Source organism: Lytechinus variegatus, chromosome 11 (genome assembly GCF_018143015.1).
Source record: "Lytechinus variegatus isolate NC3 chromosome 11, Lvar_3.0, whole genome shotgun sequence".
NCBI classification, from domain to species: Eukaryota; Metazoa; Echinodermata; class Echinoidea; order Temnopleuroida; family Toxopneustidae; genus Lytechinus; species Lytechinus variegatus.
In genome coordinates, this window is record NC_054750.1 from 1373063 (window position 1) to 1396988 (window position 23926).

The window sequence follows — 23926 nt, forward strand, 5'->3', positions numbered from 1 at the left end:
TGTACACTTCACTTGTATTATGATGGATGAGATGCGCGGTGCAAGGAGTACATGTTTGAAGTGGGACAGTATTTGCTTTGAAGACGAAGAGAAATATTGAATCATACATCATCCAGCTCAATCTTGTTTATTACACTTTAAAGCCACTCCCCATCTCGTTCTGTTCCATCTAGAATTATGAAATTTTTAAAAGCTTTCTGACATCAATCTCCGATAGATGTCGGGCATTTATTTCCCCATGGATGTACACACACATTTTGTTGAATGTATGTAATGTGTATGTTTGTACATGTACATGTAGCGCCTACATGAAGATATTAAAATAGACCTTTGTATGAAATTTTATCAAATACTTTCTGATTTTCACTTCAATGCTTTCAAAATTTTGGCTAAACATAAGTGTTTTGAAAGTTTTTTTCCAGTCTACATCAATTTTAATTTTTCTCTTTTTTGTGTGGAGGAGGTTGGGGTGGGGAATAAAGCAAAACACGGAAAGCAATACGCACATGTGTACGTGCATAAAACTGTCATGTATACACCCCCGGGGGGGGGGGGGGGCACTCGACCAAAAAAGTGGTAGGGGTGTGCTGCGGGCCAGACAAAAAATGGGGGCCTTGGAGCAGGCTTATTGTAAAAAGGAGGGTCCTCAGAACGGGCTTTGGAACTAAATCTTTGTGAAAACGGGGGTCCTTGGAACGGATCGCCAACGTGTGAGTATGTGCGTATGCATCCCTATGGAACGGGCATGCGTGCACGATGCAGCTAGCGCGGCTCCGCCGGGTGCGCTCGCGCAGAGGCAATGGTCAGACAGCGCTTTGCGGCCGCTCATTGTAGCAGATCAATGCGTCCGTAATGGCATAACGAAAAATATGCGAAGCTTTGGAGCGGATTTCTCTCTTTTTTTCTCGATAAGAAGAAAATGCTATGCCTTGGAGCGGCTTTTTCGTTTTCTCATTAAGACAAAAATGCTATGCCTTGGAACGGAAATTTCAGTGTAAAAATGGGGGTCCCCTCCACGGCACATACCCACTATGCATTATATACTGAGTCCCCCCCCCCCCCCCGTATACACCTCAGATTTAATGTGTTTTGTATTTGGCAGTGCTGGTATATCTTCTCTGATGATGAACTTTATTTCTCTTCTCCACTATTAAAGCTTCTTGACCAGTTCACAGAAGATGACGCGTGTCGGACAAGCCAGGGGTCACCAGCCTTCCAACCACCTGAGATAGCCAATGGACAAGACGTGTTCTCAGGGTTCAAGGTGGACATATGGTCATCTGGAGTCACACTGTAAGTAAATAGCCTTGTGGATTTTTCACAAAGCTGTACATGTACGTAAAGTTACGAACGACTTTACTCACGACTGGAACATATTCTCAGGTGCTAACTCAGCTACAATGTACATGTAGCGGTGTATCATTTAGCACAAGAAAGGGTCACCAATCGTGTGTAAACTCATTCCTAACTTAGAAGCAGCTTTATGAAACACCCACCTGGGCCCGTAACACAAAGCTTAGCAATGATCGTAGAACATTTTTCTACGATTGATTGCATTGACATCAATGTACAATCAATCGTAAAAATCAAGCGTACGATCAATCGCTAACCTTTGTGTTACGGGACCCTGGTCTATGTAGTCACGGTGGTCATCTTTGCACGGTATCACAAGGAGTTGCAAGCAATAGAATAAATTATATAGTAATTAGAAAGATGTAGATTATATATTCAGTTTTAAAATGACACCAATTTCATCACAATATCTCTCAGTTCAGCAGAGATATTGTATGATATTAAACCTAATGATATTTGAAAAGTGTAACGAAACCACATATGGAGCAAGTTCTTAACGCATGACTTGCCCAGAAGTGTTTGTGATGATGGTGAGTCATATTGCCATTAAGTTACGGTGTTTGATTGCTAATTTGACTAATCTAGTATCAAGTTGTGGGCTTTGGGGAATGTTCAATGTCAGTTTCCAAATTTAAATGGCAACATGGATCATGATTGAAAACATGATTACAAAACGCAGATAAAATGAGAAACAAATAAAAGTAAACGTCTTTCAAATCACGATTCAGAGGAAAATTTAAACGTCTAAAAAGATGCGTTTGTCAATGCGTTCAGCTCAAGTTTACGACCTTGAGCATTGCAAATGCGACATTGAACACAATTGCTTTTGAAACTTCTTTAAATTTGCTCTCGCAGTGGAGCCTGAACTGACCTTCCTAGTGATGGGTCAAAGCTGCGCAAAAAGAAGCGAGAAATTTAAAGATGATCAACATATAAACAGCGACCGTTATATTTTCGACACTGAACGGTGCACCGCTGATCGTCTTTGTGTTTGGTGTTTTGGAATTGAGTTTTCAACCAAGGTTCATGTTGCTGTTTAAATTTGAAAATCGACCTTGAACACACCCTTGGTCACAGAATCTGTGACTTTAAGGCCTGTATTCTGATAGCAGACTTAACTTAAACTCAGGTTTAAAGTTGTGGTTTCAGTATGGATAGCCAATTGTTACATAAATCACTAATGGTAGAGATATCATTTTTCAGCTCATTTGGCTCTCCAATCATTCATAATTGTCTAGGAAGTATAAATAGATAATTGTCTTCACCATCCATGAATCAGGAAAGAGCACAGTAGACATAAGAAACGTTCAACAATAACAAAACTTGATACTTTTGGCTTCCCATACTTAAACCACAACTTTACACCTGAGTTTAAGTTAAACCCGACTTCAGAATATGGGCCTAAAAGTCTAAATTTACCTTGTCAAACTAATTAGGAAGAAGGTAACAAATGTTAAGACCAAATTTGTCATATTGATGACTGAAAGATGCGAAGCTTGCAAGTTAAATTGTCATTCATGAGGCAAGGTCGTTTATCGGTTGTTAAATTCATATAGGCGCAACCTGTCATCAGCATACATCACAAGGTAATCTAGAGGCACAGGTAAAGTTAATAACAAGTTAATTAGGTTGTTACCTTTTGACCTTTCTTTTGGTTAATACCTGAGAGATTCTCTCGGGAATTAAGAACTATCGGGCAACACCAAGTAAGAATTCTATCTTCAGAACGCATGTGAGTGGGCTTCTGAGAATGATAATGTGGGTCCATTTATACATGTGTAGTGTAGTTGTTATACCCTACTGTTCTGGGTATCGTATTATTACCCTTGTGAACATATAGCTGAGCCCATGTAGCATGCTCGTATCCTGGGGCTAGACATTACAATTTGGATACCGATAACATTTTATCTACCCATGCGGTATATGTTTATATCTATGGTCTTAACTGTTTTAAACTGAAGATGATAACTCCCTATTATGACATGTTTTATCTGGAGCTATGGCTGGAATGATAGACCCTGTTCACATAGTTATCCAGAACCAGTTCCCACTAAAACTGATTCAGTGGGAATTGGGTCAGCTTGACTGTGAACGCTTGACAACTGATCTTGTGAACAGTTTGCAAATCACCTTGCAATGTGGTTTTCAAGATCACTTGAATCAATTCACGGGTAACTGTGGATAGTAGGCCTACTTGGTTACACTTCGTAATTACGAAGGTTCGTAATTCAGAAACACGTAAATTGCCTATACCTCAATGTTCAATAATCCGAAAACATAAAAAGGTTTCAATAATCCAAAAAGGAAATACATGTAAGGTTCGATGTTCCGAAAGTTCATTAGTCCAAAAACGAAATAAGGATCGTTGTTCTGAAGGTTCGTTAGTCCGAAAATGAAATAACTTTCGTTAATCATTACGTTTTCAGACTAACGAACCTTCGGAATTACGAACCTCATTTCGTTTTCGGACTCACGAACCTTCGGAATTACGAAGCTTCGGAATTACGAATGTATGCGCCGTCTACTTACCTAGGTAGTGATTTCAACAGGAAATACTGTATTGTGTTGCATGGGATATTTTGTAAACAATAGTGTACATAGGGAAGCTTTGAGGAATACATGTATTCCTCATATTGTGTGGCTTCTGACCCTAGGCCCCTGGTGCGGAGTGTTCCTGTGGCAACAAGATCAATTTTGTAGCTCTTTGACCGGGCATGGTGACTCAATCAATGGAAGGACGCCCGCCTCATGAATGGGAGGACGTGGGTTTGATCCCCGGTCCGGAGTCATACCAAGGACTTGAAAAATGGGACCTTCTGCCTTCTTGTCAGGTACTTGACTTTGGAGAAGTAGGGCCTGCTTGAAAATATACTAATAGGTGATATATTTGACTGTGTAACTATCAGAGCAATCTTCTAACACGTGTATGAGGTTTCTTGGTAAGAACCGGCTTTGGAAAGTGATTGTGAACAGGGTCTTACAGATTGGACAAACCAAGAAATGTGAAGCAGGAGAGAGAAAGAACAATTATGAGCCTGATCAATTGGAAAGCACCCCAGTGTTTGTGGAAGCTGAAATAAACACTGCACCACATGGTCAGGTCAAAGCTAACATCAGATTCTGTGTTCATACCATCAGTTTTCATAGCACAGAACTACAGGTACATGTATACAACTGTTCTATCGCTGTAGGGACGGAAAAGAGGTGATCATTTCATGAGGAGGTTAGTCAGCGATTTTCAGCAACAACTGTTACAAGCAATTGAAAATAATTGCATTTGATGGGCTGTTAGCGAATCACATGCATGTTTTCATTGAAAATCAAACTCTTTATAATACACTCCACTTTCAGCCAAGAATCATACTGTGACTGAGAGTTATGATAAACAAGGTTCAAAACCAACGACTCTTTACATTTGCCACTCTCTACCCAGGTGTCACAGTCATGTCTATCTGGAGTCGGATGATAATGATGTTAATACCTTGCTCAGCATTGTGAATGACTTGTTGGTATCTTACCTGAATACTACCCAGGGAGTGGAAAATGTGCTAGGATTGTGTAAAACAAGGTCCCAAGTGTATTGACCTGGATTGTGATAAATATTATTTGCTTGCGCAGAGATATTGGCTGTTTTCAAGTCCGGTTTTGGACTTGGTGTTGATACTGAAGTTGCGATTGCTTCTCCTAGCTCCAAAACTTATTCAGAGTTTGCAAAACTGATCCAGGTCACATTATTGACATCTCGGCAGCTAGTGAGTGACCTTTTGGGACCATTTTCATTTTACGTTTGGTGTTATAATCGTGTAAAAATTGACCTAACACCAACTCCAAAATGTCAACACCGTACTTGAAATCACCTTTTGTCATTGCATAATAATCTTTTAATACTATTTTCATGTGGAACTATTAGTAATTTGAATGCAATATTCTATTTTGGATGATAATATAATGCCTTACAAAGATACAATGTATGATAAAGACGTAATCTGAACATACTACTGCTTCCCCATGGCGACTGGGTGAGTAAATTGAGATACTTGGCACTGATCCAACACTTGAAGTGTTTTCCCAGCTCACCCCTGGATGATACCTATATTTGGAACCAATCTGCTACTGATCTCCCTGTGTGTTTACAAATTGACACAGCTATCAGCATTGGTCTGGCTAGCAGCTTTGGATGGGACTGTCCCACTTTTAGGGCAGCTTGGTTTGATAGGCATATGGTGCCCTTCTGAAGAATATAAAGACACTGTTCCCACTACCGTCCTAAAACTAGTTTTTTTTTTACTGAAACTATTAGTACATGTAGTTTTATGAGTAATTAGAATGGTTGAAGCCGTCTTGGAAGTGATCTTCCAAACCAATTCTGAAAACCACCTTGCGACGGAGTTTTGAAGATTGCTTTCCTTGTTAAACTGGTTTTAGCATAAGTAAGGACACAACTGTTCTTCGGAAGTGATCTTCGCACGTTTTGAGCACGCTACTCTACACGCTGCATGTAGAATGTCTAAGTGCGGTTTCAAATTTTGCGCAAAACCTGTCACCCCAATAAATCTGCAAGCCCTGAAAAAGTAGCTTCTTTTATCCAAGTGATATTCATGACTATAGGGTTTTTGCATAGTTAATGAGCTTGGTGCGAACCAAAACACCTCTTTTTATTCTGCCATTGCTGCTCTAAATATTAACCAAATTTCATGTTTTTGGTATCTTTGTAAAGAAGATGAATCATTCTTTCAGGTCATGTGTTTGAAATTCTTTAAAAATGTTGTAGTATAAGGAAAACTTTTGATATAAAACATGAAACAAAATGATTTTTTTCATACAACAAATGTTGTTGTTTTCACACTTGATTTCTGTTTGAGTACAAATGATTTTCAGATCATAATAAAGCTGAAGATCTATGCTTTAATATGATGTAATTTGTATAAGAAGATGTATCTTAGATGGGTCAGCAGCCAGCTTTTCATAGGCCAAGTACATTTAGCAGCTCAAAAACAAGGATACTGCGCTCTGATTGGTCACAGAGACCACACACCCAGGCAAATTCCAATGTTCCCCACACTGGGCCTCTGCAAGGTCACACTCACCATGTGGTAATCTCTTCAAATAACCCGCGCCTGTTGTTGTGAAAACATTATTCAGCCAATCAGAACTCTGGATTTTATGTTACTCAGAAATTTTAGAAATCTCGTCTTGCATCTTGATGGAAAAAGCTGGCTGCTGACCCATCTAAAAGATGCCACATATCAAGAGTGACATTGTAAGAAAGTATAGAGTTTGAGCTTTCTGATGATATAAATAATGTTGGTACCGAAAACACAAAATGTTGCACAATTTGCAAGTGAAAACAGAGGAAGAAATTTCTGTTTGATGCATCTTTTCTCGTAAAAAAATCACTTATTTATCAAAATATTTTATTCAAAAGAAATAACCAATATGAAAGAGTAACATTTACTCTTCCTAATGGTACAAAAATAATAAATTTTACTCCAGGAGAAAGTGGTTAAATTCTTTGAGAAAGAAAGTCTCACAATTCACGAGATTTTGCAGGGACATGAATTCAGCCACGAGAGGACTTGGATAAATCTGGCCCATTTGCTCATTAACACAGGGGCTTGCCGACTGACTGACCCCCATTGAGAGCATTCCCACAGCAACAAGGCCACTTTTTGGTGAAGTGGTTTTGAAAACCACTTTGGGGTGATCAAATGAGAATGCTAGCAAAGCTATCTTCCAAACTGGCTTCCTGAACTGGTTTCCAGTAAACTCAGTTTAGAAAGCATTAAGAGAACGATGTCAAAATGGATTATCTTGACCTTATCTGTAAAGTCCAGAACATGGTCCATTTATCTGTTTCAGGTCCTATTATCGAACAAAAAATATAATAAAATCAAGAAATTATAAAAAAGAAATATTTATAAACTAGCTTGTTCTTTCGTAAACAGAGGTTTGTTTTCAATTATCAATGTTGATGACTAGGATAGTTTAGGGGTAGGAGTTGGTGGTTTCAGCCTGTTGAATTTCTTCATCTGTTTCTCCTTGGTCATCTTGAATATGTGTTGGGATATTGCTTGGTTGAATCGCTGGAAGTTTTGAAGTCTTCTGGCTTTGGTGTTTAATGATTAATTAGTTAATGTACAAAAAAGATATGTATGAGTCAAAAAATTTTGATGAGGGCCAGGCATGACATATGGGTCAAAATTTCTAAAATGTTTCATGCAATTGAAATGTTTTTTGTATTCTGTTTCTCCTCCCCCCTAAGTCTTGAAAAAAATCTAGGGCCCATGCCCCCACCCCCCCCAATCCTTATGACAGTGCCTATCATTAAGACATCGGGTGCTGTTCATGACAGCTTGCTAAAGCAGCCTCCTTCATCTCTTGTGCTGCTCGAACTCAGTTCTCCATTACAGATTCCCGGTTAACAGTTTATGTGACATCGAGAGCACTTGAATTTGACTTGAGAATACCTGGCACTGCTGTAACAATTTCACTGGCATGAAACGGTGGCCAGTAGGAAAACACTTAAAGGAGAGTGTCCATGCGATGATAGCCTCTGCTGTAAATTGTTTTTGTGCAGTTGAGTAATCACATCTCCCACAAATTGCTATTGGTGGGGCTAAGCTAACTACACTTAAAGGGCATCCTGACGCTTTCCTGAGTATGCTTTTCTCAATTCCTGATATTAGGCTTAAAGATTGATGTTGCCCTCATACATGTAAGATGGAGTGTAAAATGCAGAAAAACAGGATTGCAATTTTTTTTTTTTTTGGGGGGGGCAGACCCAAATATACAAATTCAATTCAATTTGAAATGTTTTATTTAGATAAAAACTTTCATCACAGCACAGAGCTGAATTACGAAAAGTTTTTACAATATAAAAGATTGAAATCATAAGAACCGCCGAACCGAACGGAAGTTCGCCGAACTTGGCACTTCCGAACCGGACCGAACCGAACCGAACTCAAAGGCCTGGTTCGGAAGTTCGGTAAAAAAAAGTATGTTTGTATGCAATGCGTGAATGCGATGACTACATAGATTTAAGTATAAAATCAATAAAATATATATTGGTTAGTGATTGTGCACAAAGAGAATTCCACTCAATATATTTTTAAAATCCACTATGATAGCTCCCATCTTGTCTTTGATTGAACTGTTATCAACTTAAGAATATTTTATTAACATAAATATATTTTTTCTTGATAAAATGAGGGGGCATTTTGAAGCTAAACTCGGTATAAAAGTGTGGTGTAATTACGTATTGCCGTAATCGATCGTGATCGTAATCGGACCTAATCATTTTGTATTTAATAAAGAAAAAGAACCAGACATAAATTCATTCCTCGTAAATGACAAAGTATGACAGTTTCGGTCTCGTGTTTGATTAAATTTTTATCATTTTCAATTTTTTTATAAACATGAATAGGCCTGGGAGTAAACATCGATTGATCGAATGGTTCGATTGGCATGCAGTAAACATCGATTGATCGAATGGTTCGATTGGCATGCCGCCAATCACCAATCGATTAGCAAAATTTACACTAATCGAATGTTCGGCAGATCCCGATTATGACGTTGGGATACCTCTAATACCCAAGTAATAAAAATAAAATGACAAGAAAACAATGATGACAGCTGTTTTTTACAGGTTTAAAAATTATGTTACCGAGGTAATGTTTCAAAAATTATCAATGATTGTATCACATTCACAGTTACATACCAACATGATAGCGCTCCGAAAATGTTAATCCCACCCGACCTTGCCCTCATACACAAAATAAGTCATTGTGTGCGTGCACAATAATAAGTAAACACATAACCAGCTCACTTGAGCTGATTGGACCTTCGGATAGCCAATGAAACTTTGGGAAACAAAGAAGCGGAAGGCATGTGGTTCCCTTATCAGGAAAGGTCATGACTTCAGAAATGAATTGACCCCTCCCCCATCTGTGTGTGTGTGTGCGTGTGAGGGAAAGAGAGAGGGAAGGATAGGGGGTGGGAGCCGGAGAATTTCTTTCATGTTTCAGAACAATGCAACCTTTTTTATATCCCCCTCAACCAATGAAAACTACATTCCCCGCGCCCGCCATCACCAGTACTTTCTCGACTAGTCTCCAAAAATAGACCCAATTATACATGTAGGTTCAAATGATAAAAAAATCGTTATTTTGAAAGGTATTTCACATGAAATATTTTTTTTAATACATGTGTAGCATCGTGGGCAGTGCCACAAGTGGAGGCGGGGACATGGTGTGGGCAAGGGATGAAAATTTTCAAGTGAAATGCTCCACCTGGGCTCAGTCTCAAAGAATATACTTCATGAATGAGTTGTTTACGTCTTTGAACTCGGCGGGGCTGATTCATTTATATGCAGGGGTGTGGCACTTGGAGGGATGAATGCATAATACCAGGGTACCAGTATTAATTTAGGAAAGATTTTCATTGGGACAATAAACTGAAAGATTTAATCTCATTTCATGAAGTTTCTTTTGATATAAAAAAATCATGGAGAAGGGGGAAAGGGCCTCATTTATGCTAAACATGTGACTTTGATGGAGATTTCTTCATGGGGGGGGGGGGGGGTCACCATAAAGTAGGACAACTATTGTGACTTAAAAGACGTAATTCCCGACGAACAATCGAATCATTCAATTATTTTTCCAGGAAATAATCGAATGGTAATAATGACAATCGTCCCAGGCCTAAACATGAATATATTTTTTCCTTATAAAATGTGGGGACATTTTAAGCTTAACTCAGTTAAAAAGTGTAGTTGAATTACGTATTGCTGTAATCGGATGTACATTTAATTGAAAAGACATAAATTAATTCCTTGTGACTGACAAAGTAATGGTAAAGTATATTCCACCTTCTGAAATTTCCATATTAATATAAAAGATAAATAAATAAGAGATGAAGGAATGAGGGTGAAAAAAACAAAAAAGATAAAAATTCAAACCAAATCAACGCATGTTCCCTGATCGATGTTCCGGAAATGGTTGGTAAGGAAAGTTGAAACAGGAAGTCCAAACAACCTGCTCTCGGTTGCTATTATACAGGTAAAATTCGTATTCCAAACTTGAAATGTTTTTCCATTGTCAATATTTTCTTAAAAGTGGTTTAATCTGGCCAATTACTGAGAATGAAATGATAAATTATCAGTTCCGTCTTAGTTCTGACGATCAACGCCGAGTGATTTCACACTAAAATATGCAGTACAGTCCCATGTACTCATTTTCGTGTTAGAAATATGTTTGAAGTCACGTAGCGTCGATCTTTCTGGACCAAGAATGGACTGATATTTATCTTTTTAAAGTAATTCATTGACCAGATTTTACCACTTTTCAGAAAATAGGGACTTTCTAAAACACTCGTATTCTTTGGAATGTGAATTTTACCGGTATAATAACAGTTGAGTGGAGGTTGTTTGTCTACTATTTCGACATTCCCGATCAACACTTTCCAATTTGAGAAGCTGCGTTGGCAATGACATCGTAATCGATCATGATCATAGCTACATGAAATAATCGTGATAAAAATATTCTGATCTTTGTAATTCTGTTTCTGTCCTGATTCTCTCGTTATCAATGTTTTTTTCTTTTCATTTTTTTTATTTTCATTTTAAAAATGAAAGTAGAAATGACTTATTTTTTGTTAATTAAAACAAAAGAAAGTTCAACAATTATCTTAACTATTCTTTTTAGAAACAAAATTTATTATTAATACATGACGGATCATGCTCGAGATTACTTTTTGAAGGTTGGCGGCCTTTATTTTTTATGTGTGAAATCTAATTTGGCATTTATTGCCGAACCCCGAACCGAACCAAAGTTCGGAAAAAAATTGCCGAACCCTGCCGAACCGAACCGAACCCGAACATGCCGCCTGACTTGCAGCACTAGAATAAACAAAGTGTGGCATATAACAACAAAAACATAATACAATAAAACAACAAATATGGTAGACAAAGAGAAAGTTATAAGACAAAATGTGTTCAATATGACGTTAACATCAATTACAACAATCACAGAACTAAAACAAAAAATACAAAGTTGTAGATGAGACATACAATTTATGCAAAAAAAGTACCAGATCATATACAATTAAGGAATAAATTAAATATATGAATATTTGTTATTTATGTTAGAAAATATCAGATTTTACCAGAGAAAATATCAGATTTTACCAGAGAAAATATCAGATTTTACCAGAGAAAATATCAGATTTGAGCAGAGGAAATTTGCTCAAATTTGTATTCAGTGGCTTATATAACACACTCAAGTATTTTTATTTTACTGCATTAATCATCCCATGCATGATTTTTTTTGTACAACACATTCTCATTTCCTTAAATTGAGTAGGCAAACTCAAGATTTTTCTCTATGAAATCTTCCTACCAGATTCTTTACACATTTCATAGACTCTTAATACTCGTCATCTGTTAAAGCTTAAATTTCATGATGCAAAAAATACTTTTTCAAATTCTGCACATATCATTTAAACAAAATTTGCTGCATACATTTACAGAAATAACAATATCAAAATCGTTATCATAATGCAAAAGTATTGACACTATAACTATTTTAGGTCTAAGCTTCTTGCTCTATACTACATGTATATTCATGAGTTTGATTAATTTTACAATCACAAACATATTCACAATATTTACACCCATAAATAAAAAAAAGAGAAAATTTTTTTGTATATTCAGGAGTAATTCTATGGAATGGGTATGTTCACATCTTCACCCCTGAGGGCAGCAGACCAACTCAATATTCCTCTATAATCTTTCACATCTCTGTCATCTCTCTCCATTCACAAATTGATATGAATATCACATGGAGATCTCTATCTAATTTCCAATATATCATATGCCAGTATATCACATTTCAAAGCAATATTTTGATGACAGCTAGATTGCTTCTCTGGTGAAGACAACCTTAACCCAGAATATTTTCTGAGTGAGTCATAACTTGCGGGGTTTCTCCATTGATGAAAAGAAGATGTCTGTCCCGTTTTAGTCATGTATGTAGATGAAGTTAATCAGGGTTGATTCTAGAAATTATAAAGTGACAAGATCCTTTTCCAGGCACCATCTGTGCTTCCCACTACCCGCACATGTACCTGTTTTAATGCTTCAGTCTACAGGTCATTGTGTATCCCCTCATCTAATTATGTTGACACATAAACTTGAGAATGGCATCATTACAGGGGTGAAAATTGATACTGTTGAAGATTGGGTGTTCTGGACGGGTGCACATTGGATTAATATCATCTCATTAGGCGTGTTAAGACCGCCCAGGAGTTTGAAAATACAAATTTGCCCTGACCTACTCCGATCAGAAAACACTCAATATTTTTGCAAATGTAAAAGCAAAATACTTGTAAACTTTTGTATATTCCCAAAAGAAAATGCCCCTCAATAGTACATGTAGGTACTTGTCAAAATTACGAGACCTTTCACAGGGTTTTCCTAAGGTGGTGGATATGGTGCCAGTGTGAAAGAAAGTTACGAGAACTTTCACTCTCCATCAAGAAGTTGGGTGTAAGTGCCGTAGTGATGTTGAATTACTCACCTCACCTGCTAATCAGACTATACGGCCCATGCTTGTAACTTGGAGAACTTACCCCGATAGGGTCCGCTTTGGGTCGGTGTGAATGTGGAAAATGATTGAGTATTTTTTCTTGGCGAACAAAGGTCCTGTATTTTAACAGGAATTCTGTTTAAGAGGTGGTCTGAACACACCTATTTTACATGGAGCAAGATCAAATGTAATTAATTTTCTAGTCGGTCTGGCGGAACAATTAGAACAGGAGGTGTATAGTAGCTTTTTTTGTCTGTTGAGAAAATGAGACGGTCTGATGCATGATGGGAAGGCATTGTGAGGGAAAATTATATGAAACTCTGTTTAAATAATGGGGGAGGGGGGGTCAGTACTATCAACTTTGCAAAAAGGGGAAAAAGAAGTCCTTTATGCTATTGAACAATTGTTAATTGTTGATCAAGGAATCACATCTACATGTAGCTTTGCAGTGATCAAAGGTACATTATATTGAAAATGTCTGAAATGGAGGCAAAAAAGGCGATGACGCAAATGGACATTCTGCACCTCATACTTTTCACAAAATTCATCACATGTAGGGAAGTGGAAGGTATCAGGCTCTTTGCATCTCGGTACAAATCAGTGCTTCAATTTCAAGGAGATATCACTGTAGCTATCATCTGATTAGTTTTGTCTACAGTGTACCTCAACTATCACTCTTATTCTTCTCCATTCTCCATCATCAATTTGGGAACTGTTGCCTTGGAAACTTTATTTTATCAAGGTACTGGTAGACTCCCTCCCCCCAAGTTACATGTACCTGATGCAACAATATCAATCTCCATGCTGTTGTGGTGATAATGTTGAAATTGAATACAAGGAATTATGCCCAGGTGCCTACGTGTATCATCTTGATCATGCATGCGCATTTATTATGTTCACATGACATTAAAGCGTGTCACACATCATTGTTGTGATAGCGTTGAATACCAAGAAATGTGGCCAGGTATACATACCTCCTGCATGCATAATTTAATTTCAAAGGAATATGAAACCTCAGGAGCAAGTACATACAGCTTGTGTGAAAGCAGGGAAATCAAAGAAAAAGATCAATGAAAGTGTGAGTAAAATTTACTGAGCAGTTAGCATTTGAATGTTGAAATCTCAATAAATGCTATGGAGCCCCCTCATGGGTATTACACAGAAAATAAACCCCAAAACATCTATTTTTTCTTCATTCTGATGATAGTACAAACTCTTGTGTCAATAAAAAACTATCTGTTGTATGTAGATAGACTGGAAATTTACATTTTGAGTGTCAAAGTAATCGTCGAGTTGTTCAAGTATGATATGTATTATGTATGTTGGTCACATTGCTAATGGGAGGATGTTCGTGACCATCGTTAGCGACCTCAACATTCAAATTCTCACAACTTTCTTATTTTTTTTGGTAAATTTTTCCTCAAACTTTTAGCACTGATTTTTTTCATGCAAGCTAATGTGTAATACTACATGTAGGGTTTCATTTACCTTTAAGACTTCTTATGATTAATATTGAATGAAATAATAAAAAAAGAATAGGGATCCGTTCGTGCATGTATGTTACATATGGAAGAAAAGAGTCCCAGTAGTTTTACAGACCATAAACACCTCTTCAAATTTGAACCTTGGAAATTAAGAATAATAAAAGACCAAAGGCAATGTTTGTTGATGGTTTCAAACATTATGGCCTCTTTTATTTTTTTTTTATAGTTATGGGATCCATTGTTTTCTTGTATGATATTTCTATCATATATAAAGTATGGTAAAAACCTAATGAAATATTTAGTATTTTGATAAACTAACTGCACAAATCAACCCAATGAAATGTAAAGTAAGGCAAACAGATACTGAAGGGAACAAAATATTCAAGTCATTTGTCATGTGATTATGATCATACATAAATTTGTAATAACTTTTGGCATTTCCTTTCTTACATGGATGGAAGGAATGCCGTAATTGTCTGGATATACCTGAAGATTCTGAGAAACTAGAAAGGTCATTTTTTCTATTATTCATATTGAGCATGTTATCGCCGAACAGTTGTAGAAGCTGTTGGCTAAAATGTCAGATTCATGATCGGAAGGCTCCGTGAGACATGAGTGAAATAGAAGGTACTTCTAGTACTTACTCATTAAAGAACAAGTGCACCTCAACAAAAATCTGATTTGAATGAAAAGTACAAAATCTAACAAGCATAACACTGAAAATTTCATCAAAATCCAATGTAAAATAAAAAAGTTTCGCTTAATTTAAAAAGAACATTTGTATTCACATCCTGGTCGGTATGTAAAATGAGGGGACTGATGACATCACCCATCACTATTTATTTTATTATATGAAATTAGAGATATTGTAATTTTTACCTCATTGTCCTGAAAAAACAAAGTTTTATTCCTCCTTGAAAATGTGCTCTTATTATTGTTATAACATTTTATGGTTCTGTAGATATATTGTATAATTCAAACAATAAAAAAAACAAAAGAAATAGTGGACTTGGACATCATTGACTCTCTCATTTAAGTTGTGCATATCTGTTTTGTGAAAAATAAGCAAAACTTGAAAATATCAGGACTTTATTATTTTGCTTCCGATTTCGATGAAATCTTCAGCGTTATGCTTGTTTGAATATTCTCTGATTTAAATCAACATTTTTCTGGGGTGGGTTTGACTTTTAAGGAATAATCTTTATTACTTTGTACTTGTATATATTGTAGAGACATGTTTTTAGGGGAATCTTCTTTTTGTTTATACCACGGTGCGGATAGGGGGGGGAGAGGTTAAATTTGAAAATTTGATTTTGCACCACATTCACATAGAATGCCTTCGATGCGCCTCGGTCTGATCGATGACCCTTTTTTGCTTGTCACATCTTTCGGGACATGAACTGTCCTTCATTTTGGGTTAATGACTTTTGGGGGCTTGTCAAATTTCTCTGGCATATTCACATCCCGTAAAAGTCTGAGTCTGGATCCATGTCTGTGTACAATTTCTAAATTAAAACACAATTGAGAGAGTCAAAAGGGGCCTAAGCTTTGCCATTTTGCCTCCGACGAAGATTCTGCTAGGATCGAAAGCTTAGGCCCCTTTTGACTCTCTCATTTACTCCATTGGCTCTTTTTTTTAGATAAGCAGTTTTCAGCAGCTTCTTTTTGCCTTTAAAACACAATTCTGAAAAAATGTATTTCTCTGATAATCTTCTGTATAATCATAAATTCATAGAGTGCATACCCCATTGGAATGACATCTCTGAGCATTTTATAACTATTCCCCATCAATAGATTTTGTTTTTATTCTCATGATAATAATAATAATAATAGGCATTTATATAGCCCCATCTATCTAGAAATATTCTATTCCAAGGCGCACAAGAAAAGAAAGAATGAGAAAGTTTGGATGAGTGTCAAAGTGCCAATAACTAAAACTGTTAGAAAAGATAAGATTTGAGTTTAGATTTGAAGGTCTCCAGTGATTGTATAATTCTTAAATTTAATGGCAAATTATTCCAGAGAGAAGGTGCTGAGGCTGAAAAAGCTTGTGCGCCATATGATATGTAAAAATGATTCCAGATGCAACAAACTGTGGAGTCTAAATTTTATGTTTGAGAATGTGAATCATACACATTCATTGCAGATACATGAAGGAATCTGTATCCCAGTACTGTGTATACTCTATCCTCTGAATTTGAGTATATCTGTCAATTCTGTCATAATGACGTATGACTCATCCCTACACTATTATTCTATTGGAATGCTGAATTGGCTTCATTTCAAGACCCGGTAACACAAACCTATAAGCAATCATCGTGCAACATGTTTCTACGATTGATTGCATGGACTACAATGCACAATTAATTGTGAAAATCAATCTTACGATTAATCGCTGTATACCTTTGTGTTACGAGACACAGAATTGGGTTGTTATGGTAGTATATTCCAGATGATGATATAGACATGTACATGTGTACATGTACATGCAAGCCTAACCAGTTTACATCTTGGTGCTTTTTTTTTGTTATATTGTTGCATACTGAATATCAAACAAGTCATTGATATATGCAATTACCCATATGGACAGCCCCCTCCTAAATGTATATCAGATAATGTCCATGTAGGTACATGTATGTAGCTAGTTTGATGTTTTGTGTACAGCTAGAATTTTTGTAATAATATGGTTCATGGGAGAATTTGTGCATTTATTTAACAAATCTCACTTGAACATGTGTCCAGGTTTTTTGTGAGCTTTTTTTTTTTTTTGGGGGGGGGGGTATTTTTGTCAATTTTGTTATGGCATTAATTTTTGTCTCACATGCATGGCCGAGCTAGACTATACGCATTGCTTGTTCTGATGGTGTCAGTGTCATCATCATTGAGTTTCAGGTCACATGACCAAGGTTAAAGGTCATTTAATATCGATGAATTTTTGGCCAGTTTGGGGGTATTTGTTGAATTGCCATCATGACTTCAAAGTTTATGGATATAGTTCATGAAATATGGGCATAGGGGTAATCAAGTATCACTGATCATCTTGCACAAGTTTCATGTCATTTCGGGTCAAATCAAGCATAGTATTTTGTTATCATATGAATGTTTTTTTTTATGAATAATTATTCTATGCCTGTGAACTTGTCATTTTCATAGTCAGCACTGCTGCTATATTGAATCTCGTAATGCAGGCGAGACTACATGTACCAGAGTTATTCCACTTATTAGACATGCTCCTCATCCATTGCAATAAACTTGTATTTTTCTTTTTTTTCTTTTCCCTTTTTGCAGATATAACATTGTAACGGGTAAATTCCCCTTTGAAGGGGACAACATCTATAGATTATTTGAAAACATCGGCAAGGGGGAATACACCATCCCAGAAGATGTACCACCACAACTCACAAATTTATTAGAAGGTAAGAAAGACATAATTTTTCAAGGTTTTAAATAATGATAAATATCTTTGTTCTAAATCAAATCAAATAATTTTTTTCCAAAACAGTATGAAATCATTTCAAATATTTAAAAATTTATTATAAGAAAAATGAACAGAGTCAAATTTAATTAATAGAATTGTGGCCTGCGACACTGATTTGAATCTATGCCAGATCATCTAATATCTAATTTCTAATATCCTTGATAAATTGCAGGTATGCTATGTATCGATCCAGACAACAGGCTGAATATACATCGAATCAAGGAACATGTGTAAGTTATTGTCTCTTAAAGTTTGTGACCAGTCATTCCCAAACCATCAACAAATCACCAGGAGTCCATTGCAGAAAGAGTTGCGTTTAAACGCAATTCAAAAAAATCAATCGCAAGCTTTGATTGGTTGAAAATCAAGTTGCACATGATTTTTAGAGTTGCGATTGATTGCAACTCTTCCTGCAACGGGGCCCAGGAAAGGTTCTCTGTAAAAAAAAATTATTATTTGGGCTTCAGAAAGTAAAATTTGAAAATAAGTCTATCTGAAGTACATGAAGAATAAAGTTAGGATGTTAACAAAGCCAAGCCTAATACCTGATATCATAATTTGATTCTTTGGTGAAAGTTATTTTTTGAAGAATTGTAATAATAGATTAGTCAAACATACTCTGAAGTTGGTTTGGTCCTTTTTGCAATGGTGTCTATTCAGTATATTTGGTAGAGTTTATTATGATTGGTCAAATGCTCCTTTAATATTAAATACAATTATTCAGTTAACTTTTTTTCACCCTGGCAGTCCAGTAGGTACACAATCTATATATTCTGTATTGTATGTGATTGTGTTGGACGTATTTGTATCAATTTCTTTGTATTTCTTTCAGTGCCAAAATTAATAGGTCTATTAATGACTTAATTATATTTTTTGTTTAATGCCAAAATTAATAGGTCTATGAATGACTTGATTATATTTTTTCATTTGTGATTATTTAGATGGGTGAGGAAAAAACATGATATAATCGGAGACCCAGTGCAACTTCCTCTCCTTCCCGATAGCTGTGATGAGGTACGCAGCATGACTGTAGTCCCGTATATAGAAGATATGTTCAACCCTTGTCCGTCAGAGGATGGTAGCTATTCAGATGAGTACTATGAAGACAGAGAACAGTACAATGCACAAGCTTGTCCAGGTGGGTATTAGTTATTAGGGGGGAAGGGGTATGAAGTTTGACCCTGGGGTCATATAGAAGACATGTTCAACCCTTGTCCGTCAGAGGATGGTAGCTATTCAGATGAGTACTATGAAGACAGAACAGTACAATGCACAAGCTTGTCAAGGTGGGTATTAGTTGGTAAGGGGGAGGGGTTTGGGGTATGACCCTGGGGTCATATAGAAGATATGTTCAACCCTTGTCCGTCAGAGGATGCTAGCTATTCTGATAAAGTACTTTGAAGATATAGAACTTGTCCAGGTGGGTATTAGTGGGTAGGGGGGAAGGAGGAGGGGGGGGGGGAGGAGGTAGGGGTATGAAGTATGACCCTGGGGTCATATAGAAGATATGTTCAACCCTTGTCCGTCAGAGGATGCTAGCTATTCTGATAAAGTACTATGAAGATATAGAACTTGTCCAGATGGGTATTTGTGGGTAAGGGGAAGGAGGGAGGGGTGGGGTCATAGATCATGACCCTTGGCCTTAGTCTTGAAGTTGGCAAAAAAAATTATGTCTTTTATCTCTCCATGAGATGTTTTGAGATGATTTTTTTTTTTTGAAGAGTAATTTATTCCTCCTTATTGTCTCTTTTGCTAGATGCCCCTGAGATTGTTGTGGAACCTGATGAGAGCTCAGACCCAAGCCCAGATGCAGAGGAACCACAGAAGCAGAAGAAAGTCAGCAAGGTGAGGAAACTCAGTTCCACCTGTAAACAACAATAGAACGTTCCCACCTCAACCCTCCGTAAGCTGTGTCTCTACGCAGGCGTCTGGATCGCTCCATCTTGCGATGGGGGTGGCAGCGTGTCTTGCTGGCTGTGACGATGGTTGGACCGAGGCAGTGTGGATTCTTACATCAACTGATAAGGGAGATTAATTGATGAAAAAGGATTTTTTTTTATGTTTGCAAAGTATGATGAGGTTGCTTTTTCCCCCAGTTAACGCATCAACAACTCTGGCCAGGAATTCTTCTGGTTCTCCTGGAAAGTCTGCGTAGCAGTTCCTTGAGAAAATCTTGTTTAAAGCAGCAATAGCCAATGTACCCTGCGGCAGTGGAGGGTCGCTTGCAGAGGAGAGTGGGAACACGCCCTGCGACATTAATCCAATCCATGTACATAATCAAAGTAGAAAAAAATAAATGTAAAGTATACCATTCATTTTGGAGCATGGTATTTACTAAAAATATGTTTAAATTAATCTTTATTCTACGACTTTTACGCAAGTATCTGAAAGATGTGTCTACAATATTGGGGTTTGTAAATCGGAGAAATCAGAGGGTCTTTCTCATTTGGAGGAAAGAATTTCAACGTGTGTTTAAAAACATGAGTGTGTTTGATAACATGCTAATGATTTCATGTGTGTGCCATATTCATATCAAGGATATATACACGTACCAGTGATATGCCAGTTTGTTTTGTGCTTTGCTCTAAATAATAAACATAATCATGTTTGATATTGATATATTTGACATGACATATTGTAATGAAAAGCAAGTCCGATACCGAATGATCACAAGCGACAAGACTCCTGGGTCCCGTAACAGGTTAGCGATTTTTAATCATACGCTTGATTTTATGATTGATTGTACATTGTAGTCTATGGAATCAGTCGTTGAAATATGTTCTACGACCATTGCTGATCATTGTGTTACGGGCCACTGGTGTCAGACAATGGCTTCTCCATGGCAAAACTCTTGCTGTAAGTGTATAGATGGTTATTTAATCACATTTAAAGCCATAACACAAGGCCCACACATGTGAAGATGCTGGAAACCTATGTTTTTTATTGATTGAGAATGATTGGAAAACAGTTTGCAAGTAATCCCCCTGCCACCAATCTCTTTAGATATGAACCCATGGCTATAGTGTAATGAAATGTCACTTGTACCAATAGAAGCCATACATTTCATATATAGTACATGTTAACTTATACAGAGGATTGCAAATATGTGGATTATTATTTTTCTACTGTAAAATTGTAATTTTTCTCTGTCTTCCTTTCAGCAATTTGCCTTGTGAATATGAGTGTGAACGCTGCCCTCATTGGTCGAAAGATGTCATTTTAGCACGCTCGGCCACCTAATACTGCACATTTACCATGTCCATTGTTTATTGCAGAAAACAAGTGGCTATTATGAGGAAGATCAGACATGCTTCTTACTATTAGTATCTAGGCTTTCTTGGTGTTGAATAATCCGGTCACAGCATGGTTTTATCATCCACATGTACCCCATTTGCAATATTTGCCAAGAGTTGGCTTGTATGTGTGCCCCAGGTTTTCTTTATCCTGGCCCATTAAGTCAGTCTAGTCATTGTCGCTTTCGTTTATCGCTTTGAGATATGACACTCATTTTTGGTGAACATCACTGTCTAATGCTTGAATATGATATCTTGGCACCATTGAACTGGTGTGGAATGCCATCACACGTTATATAATCTACAGCACAATCTTTTTTTAAGTGCATTTTGGTCATTTTCCTCAACATTTTATGGAGAAGTCAACACAATTTATATTCATACACATAGGCAGAATTATAGTTATTCGTCATATGCAATTAAAGTTACAATGTTTCTTTAGATGGTATACTACATTACTTTCGCACAAAAACATCCATTCACTTTTTAGATAGACTTCCTTTCCATTCTTCATCCATTGCTCACATGTGAAACTCTGCACGATAGCACTTTATTTGAGACAGATTTTTGTCATGAAATTCAAATTTGTACGAGACATAGTTTGCGATGATGGAGATTTGGAAATACTATTTTGATTTGAATGTACTACACATAGTTTCTATATCTATCATCCTTTATAGTCAACCAAAGTCACTTGCGGTTTCCTCAGTTTGTTTAAAAAAGAAAGTTGACATTTTCATTGAAATGCACAAAGTGAATTAGTTGTCACATGAATCACATTAACTCTCATTCGAGAGTGAAATTCAAGGCAGATCGCATTATTATCTCAATATCATTCATAGAACGGAATCAGAAAGTGAAATCAATTTGATGTGAAGTGTTTGAAGGACAAGAATCTTAACACATTTTATTACCAAGCATATCTGAATAACTTATAGTCATTAAGAAATAATGAATACATTTCCATCTGTATATTCACATGGACTTTGGATAGGACCAAAGTGTTTTGTAGAACTCTAAAATGTTACGAGCAACCATTGACACTGCTTGGTCTAAGTTAGAAGCATCTGCAAGATATTGTGTAAATTTCATCTATAAAAGGTTTCATTTGTTTATATGTATATGAATTACTGGTAAGAAGAATACATTATTACATTGTCCCACTAAACGAGACTGTTGGTGGGATAGTGTAACAGTTATGCAATGTAACACCAATGCAAGTTGTAAAGGATCAAGTTTCACATTACAGTGGGTGATTCTCAGTTTGAAGTGTAACTCCGGTGTTAGGGCTGATGATAGGGAATACAAACACCAGTCACAACACTCTACTTGAAGTGAGGCTGGTGTTTGGATTAATATCATTCAGTGTTAAGTTATCAGTTACAGTGTAAGTATAATTTACTAAACTGTAATAGTTGGTGTAAAAACTCAGTTGAGCAGTGTGGTTTGCACTGTTAAGGCCAATACTAACACCCAACACTGAACTTGAAATCACTTATGTCAAGAAAGCGTATGTTCATGTACATGTTCTTATTGTATCAACATCGAGAAGAAGCATGCTAAACATGTCAGTAAATGCATGGTTGTTCATGTAATTCCTCTAGTACTAGCATTTGATCAAAATTTCTTTCGATTTTCTAAATTGAACTGGTTTGTGCAAGTCAAGAATGTGAATAGTTTAAAAATGTTGATTATTCTAGCAAAATAAGACCGAACTTAAAAGAAAATAGAATATGAATTCATAACTTTTTATGAGGTTACAAGCACTTGACAATTAAAGGGTTTGTTTCGGTATGTTGCTACGTATAAATTTTTCCTTTTTTAAACCAATAACTTCATAAGAAAATCACTTTGAATATTTTGATGAAGAGTACAAACGGAAAGAAAAGAAAATGAAAAACAGTTGTCCTTTGAGAGATATCACTCTACATTTTATACTCCTTGACTTGTGCATGGACTAGATTTGTTGAAATTCATTTTGGTTTGTAAAAATTTTCATGTACAGTACCTATCATCATGTGCCAAAATCGAAATAAATTCCATTGTTGAATTGGTTGTTGAAGTCATGATAGGGGGTCAAGATATTGAATAGGCTGCATGCTTCTCAGATGTGTTTTGATACTTAAATATTTTTATTAATTTTTTTGTGTGCAGGTATGCATGTATTTCTTTTTTCATTTATTAATCTTTTTTTTTTAATCAAACATTGTTTCTTGTAAGTTGAATAGATTCATGCATTGATTAATTCACTGTTGTTTATTTTATCTGACTCATAAAGTGCCATTAATGAGCAGCTAACGTTACTTGGCTTTACTTGGCTTTTCTTTTCTTCTACTTGTGAAGCTTTATCATCTTAAAATCTATAGGGTTTTTCTTTTTTACGTAATGGTCACTACAGTTGTACAATTTCTTATATGATTTGTCTTTAAAATGTTTAACCTGTTTTGTTACTACTCTATTTACTCGTATGTATTTGGAATTTGTCCAAATAATTGATTTAACAACTTGACTAGCTATCCAAAGAGAACTATTATATATTTTCTGTTTTATGTTATTTGTATATAAATGTTGTGATATATTGTTTGATCAAGCAGAAATCATATACACCATGATATCCCCAGTAGATTTAACTGGTGGTGACAGACCACAATGTTTTGGCGATTCACTTTATTTAGTTCACGTATCTGAACAGTATGGTACTGGAAAGTGTTTTGTGATTAGAGGCATGCCACAAGA

The 23926-nt window shown here is 36.4% G+C and overlaps 1 protein-coding gene across 3 annotated transcripts in view; it reads left to right on the forward strand.

Moving 5' to 3' along the window:
- The window catches only part of LOC121424239 (serine/threonine-protein kinase STK11-like), a 56532-nt gene extending 33052 nt beyond the window's left edge, over positions 1-23480 (forward strand). The window contains exons 5-10 of one of the 3 annotated variants that reach the window (XM_041619845.1): positions 1157-1293; positions 17708-17835; positions 18070-18127; positions 18839-19035; positions 19654-19799; positions 19833-23480. In XM_041619845.1, the coding sequence (XP_041475779.1) occupies positions 1157-1293; positions 17708-17835; positions 18070-18127; positions 18839-19035; positions 19654-19778 (645 nt within the window). In that variant the 3' untranslated portion in view covers positions 19779-19799; positions 19833-23480. Of the gene's footprint in view, positions 1-1156; positions 1294-17707; positions 17836-18069; positions 18128-18838; positions 19036-19097; positions 19184-19653 lie in introns of all 3 variants that reach the window. The other 2 variants (XM_041619846.1, XM_041619844.1) reach the window with 2 other exon arrangements.
- The last annotated feature ends 446 nt before the right edge of the window (positions 23481-23926 follow it).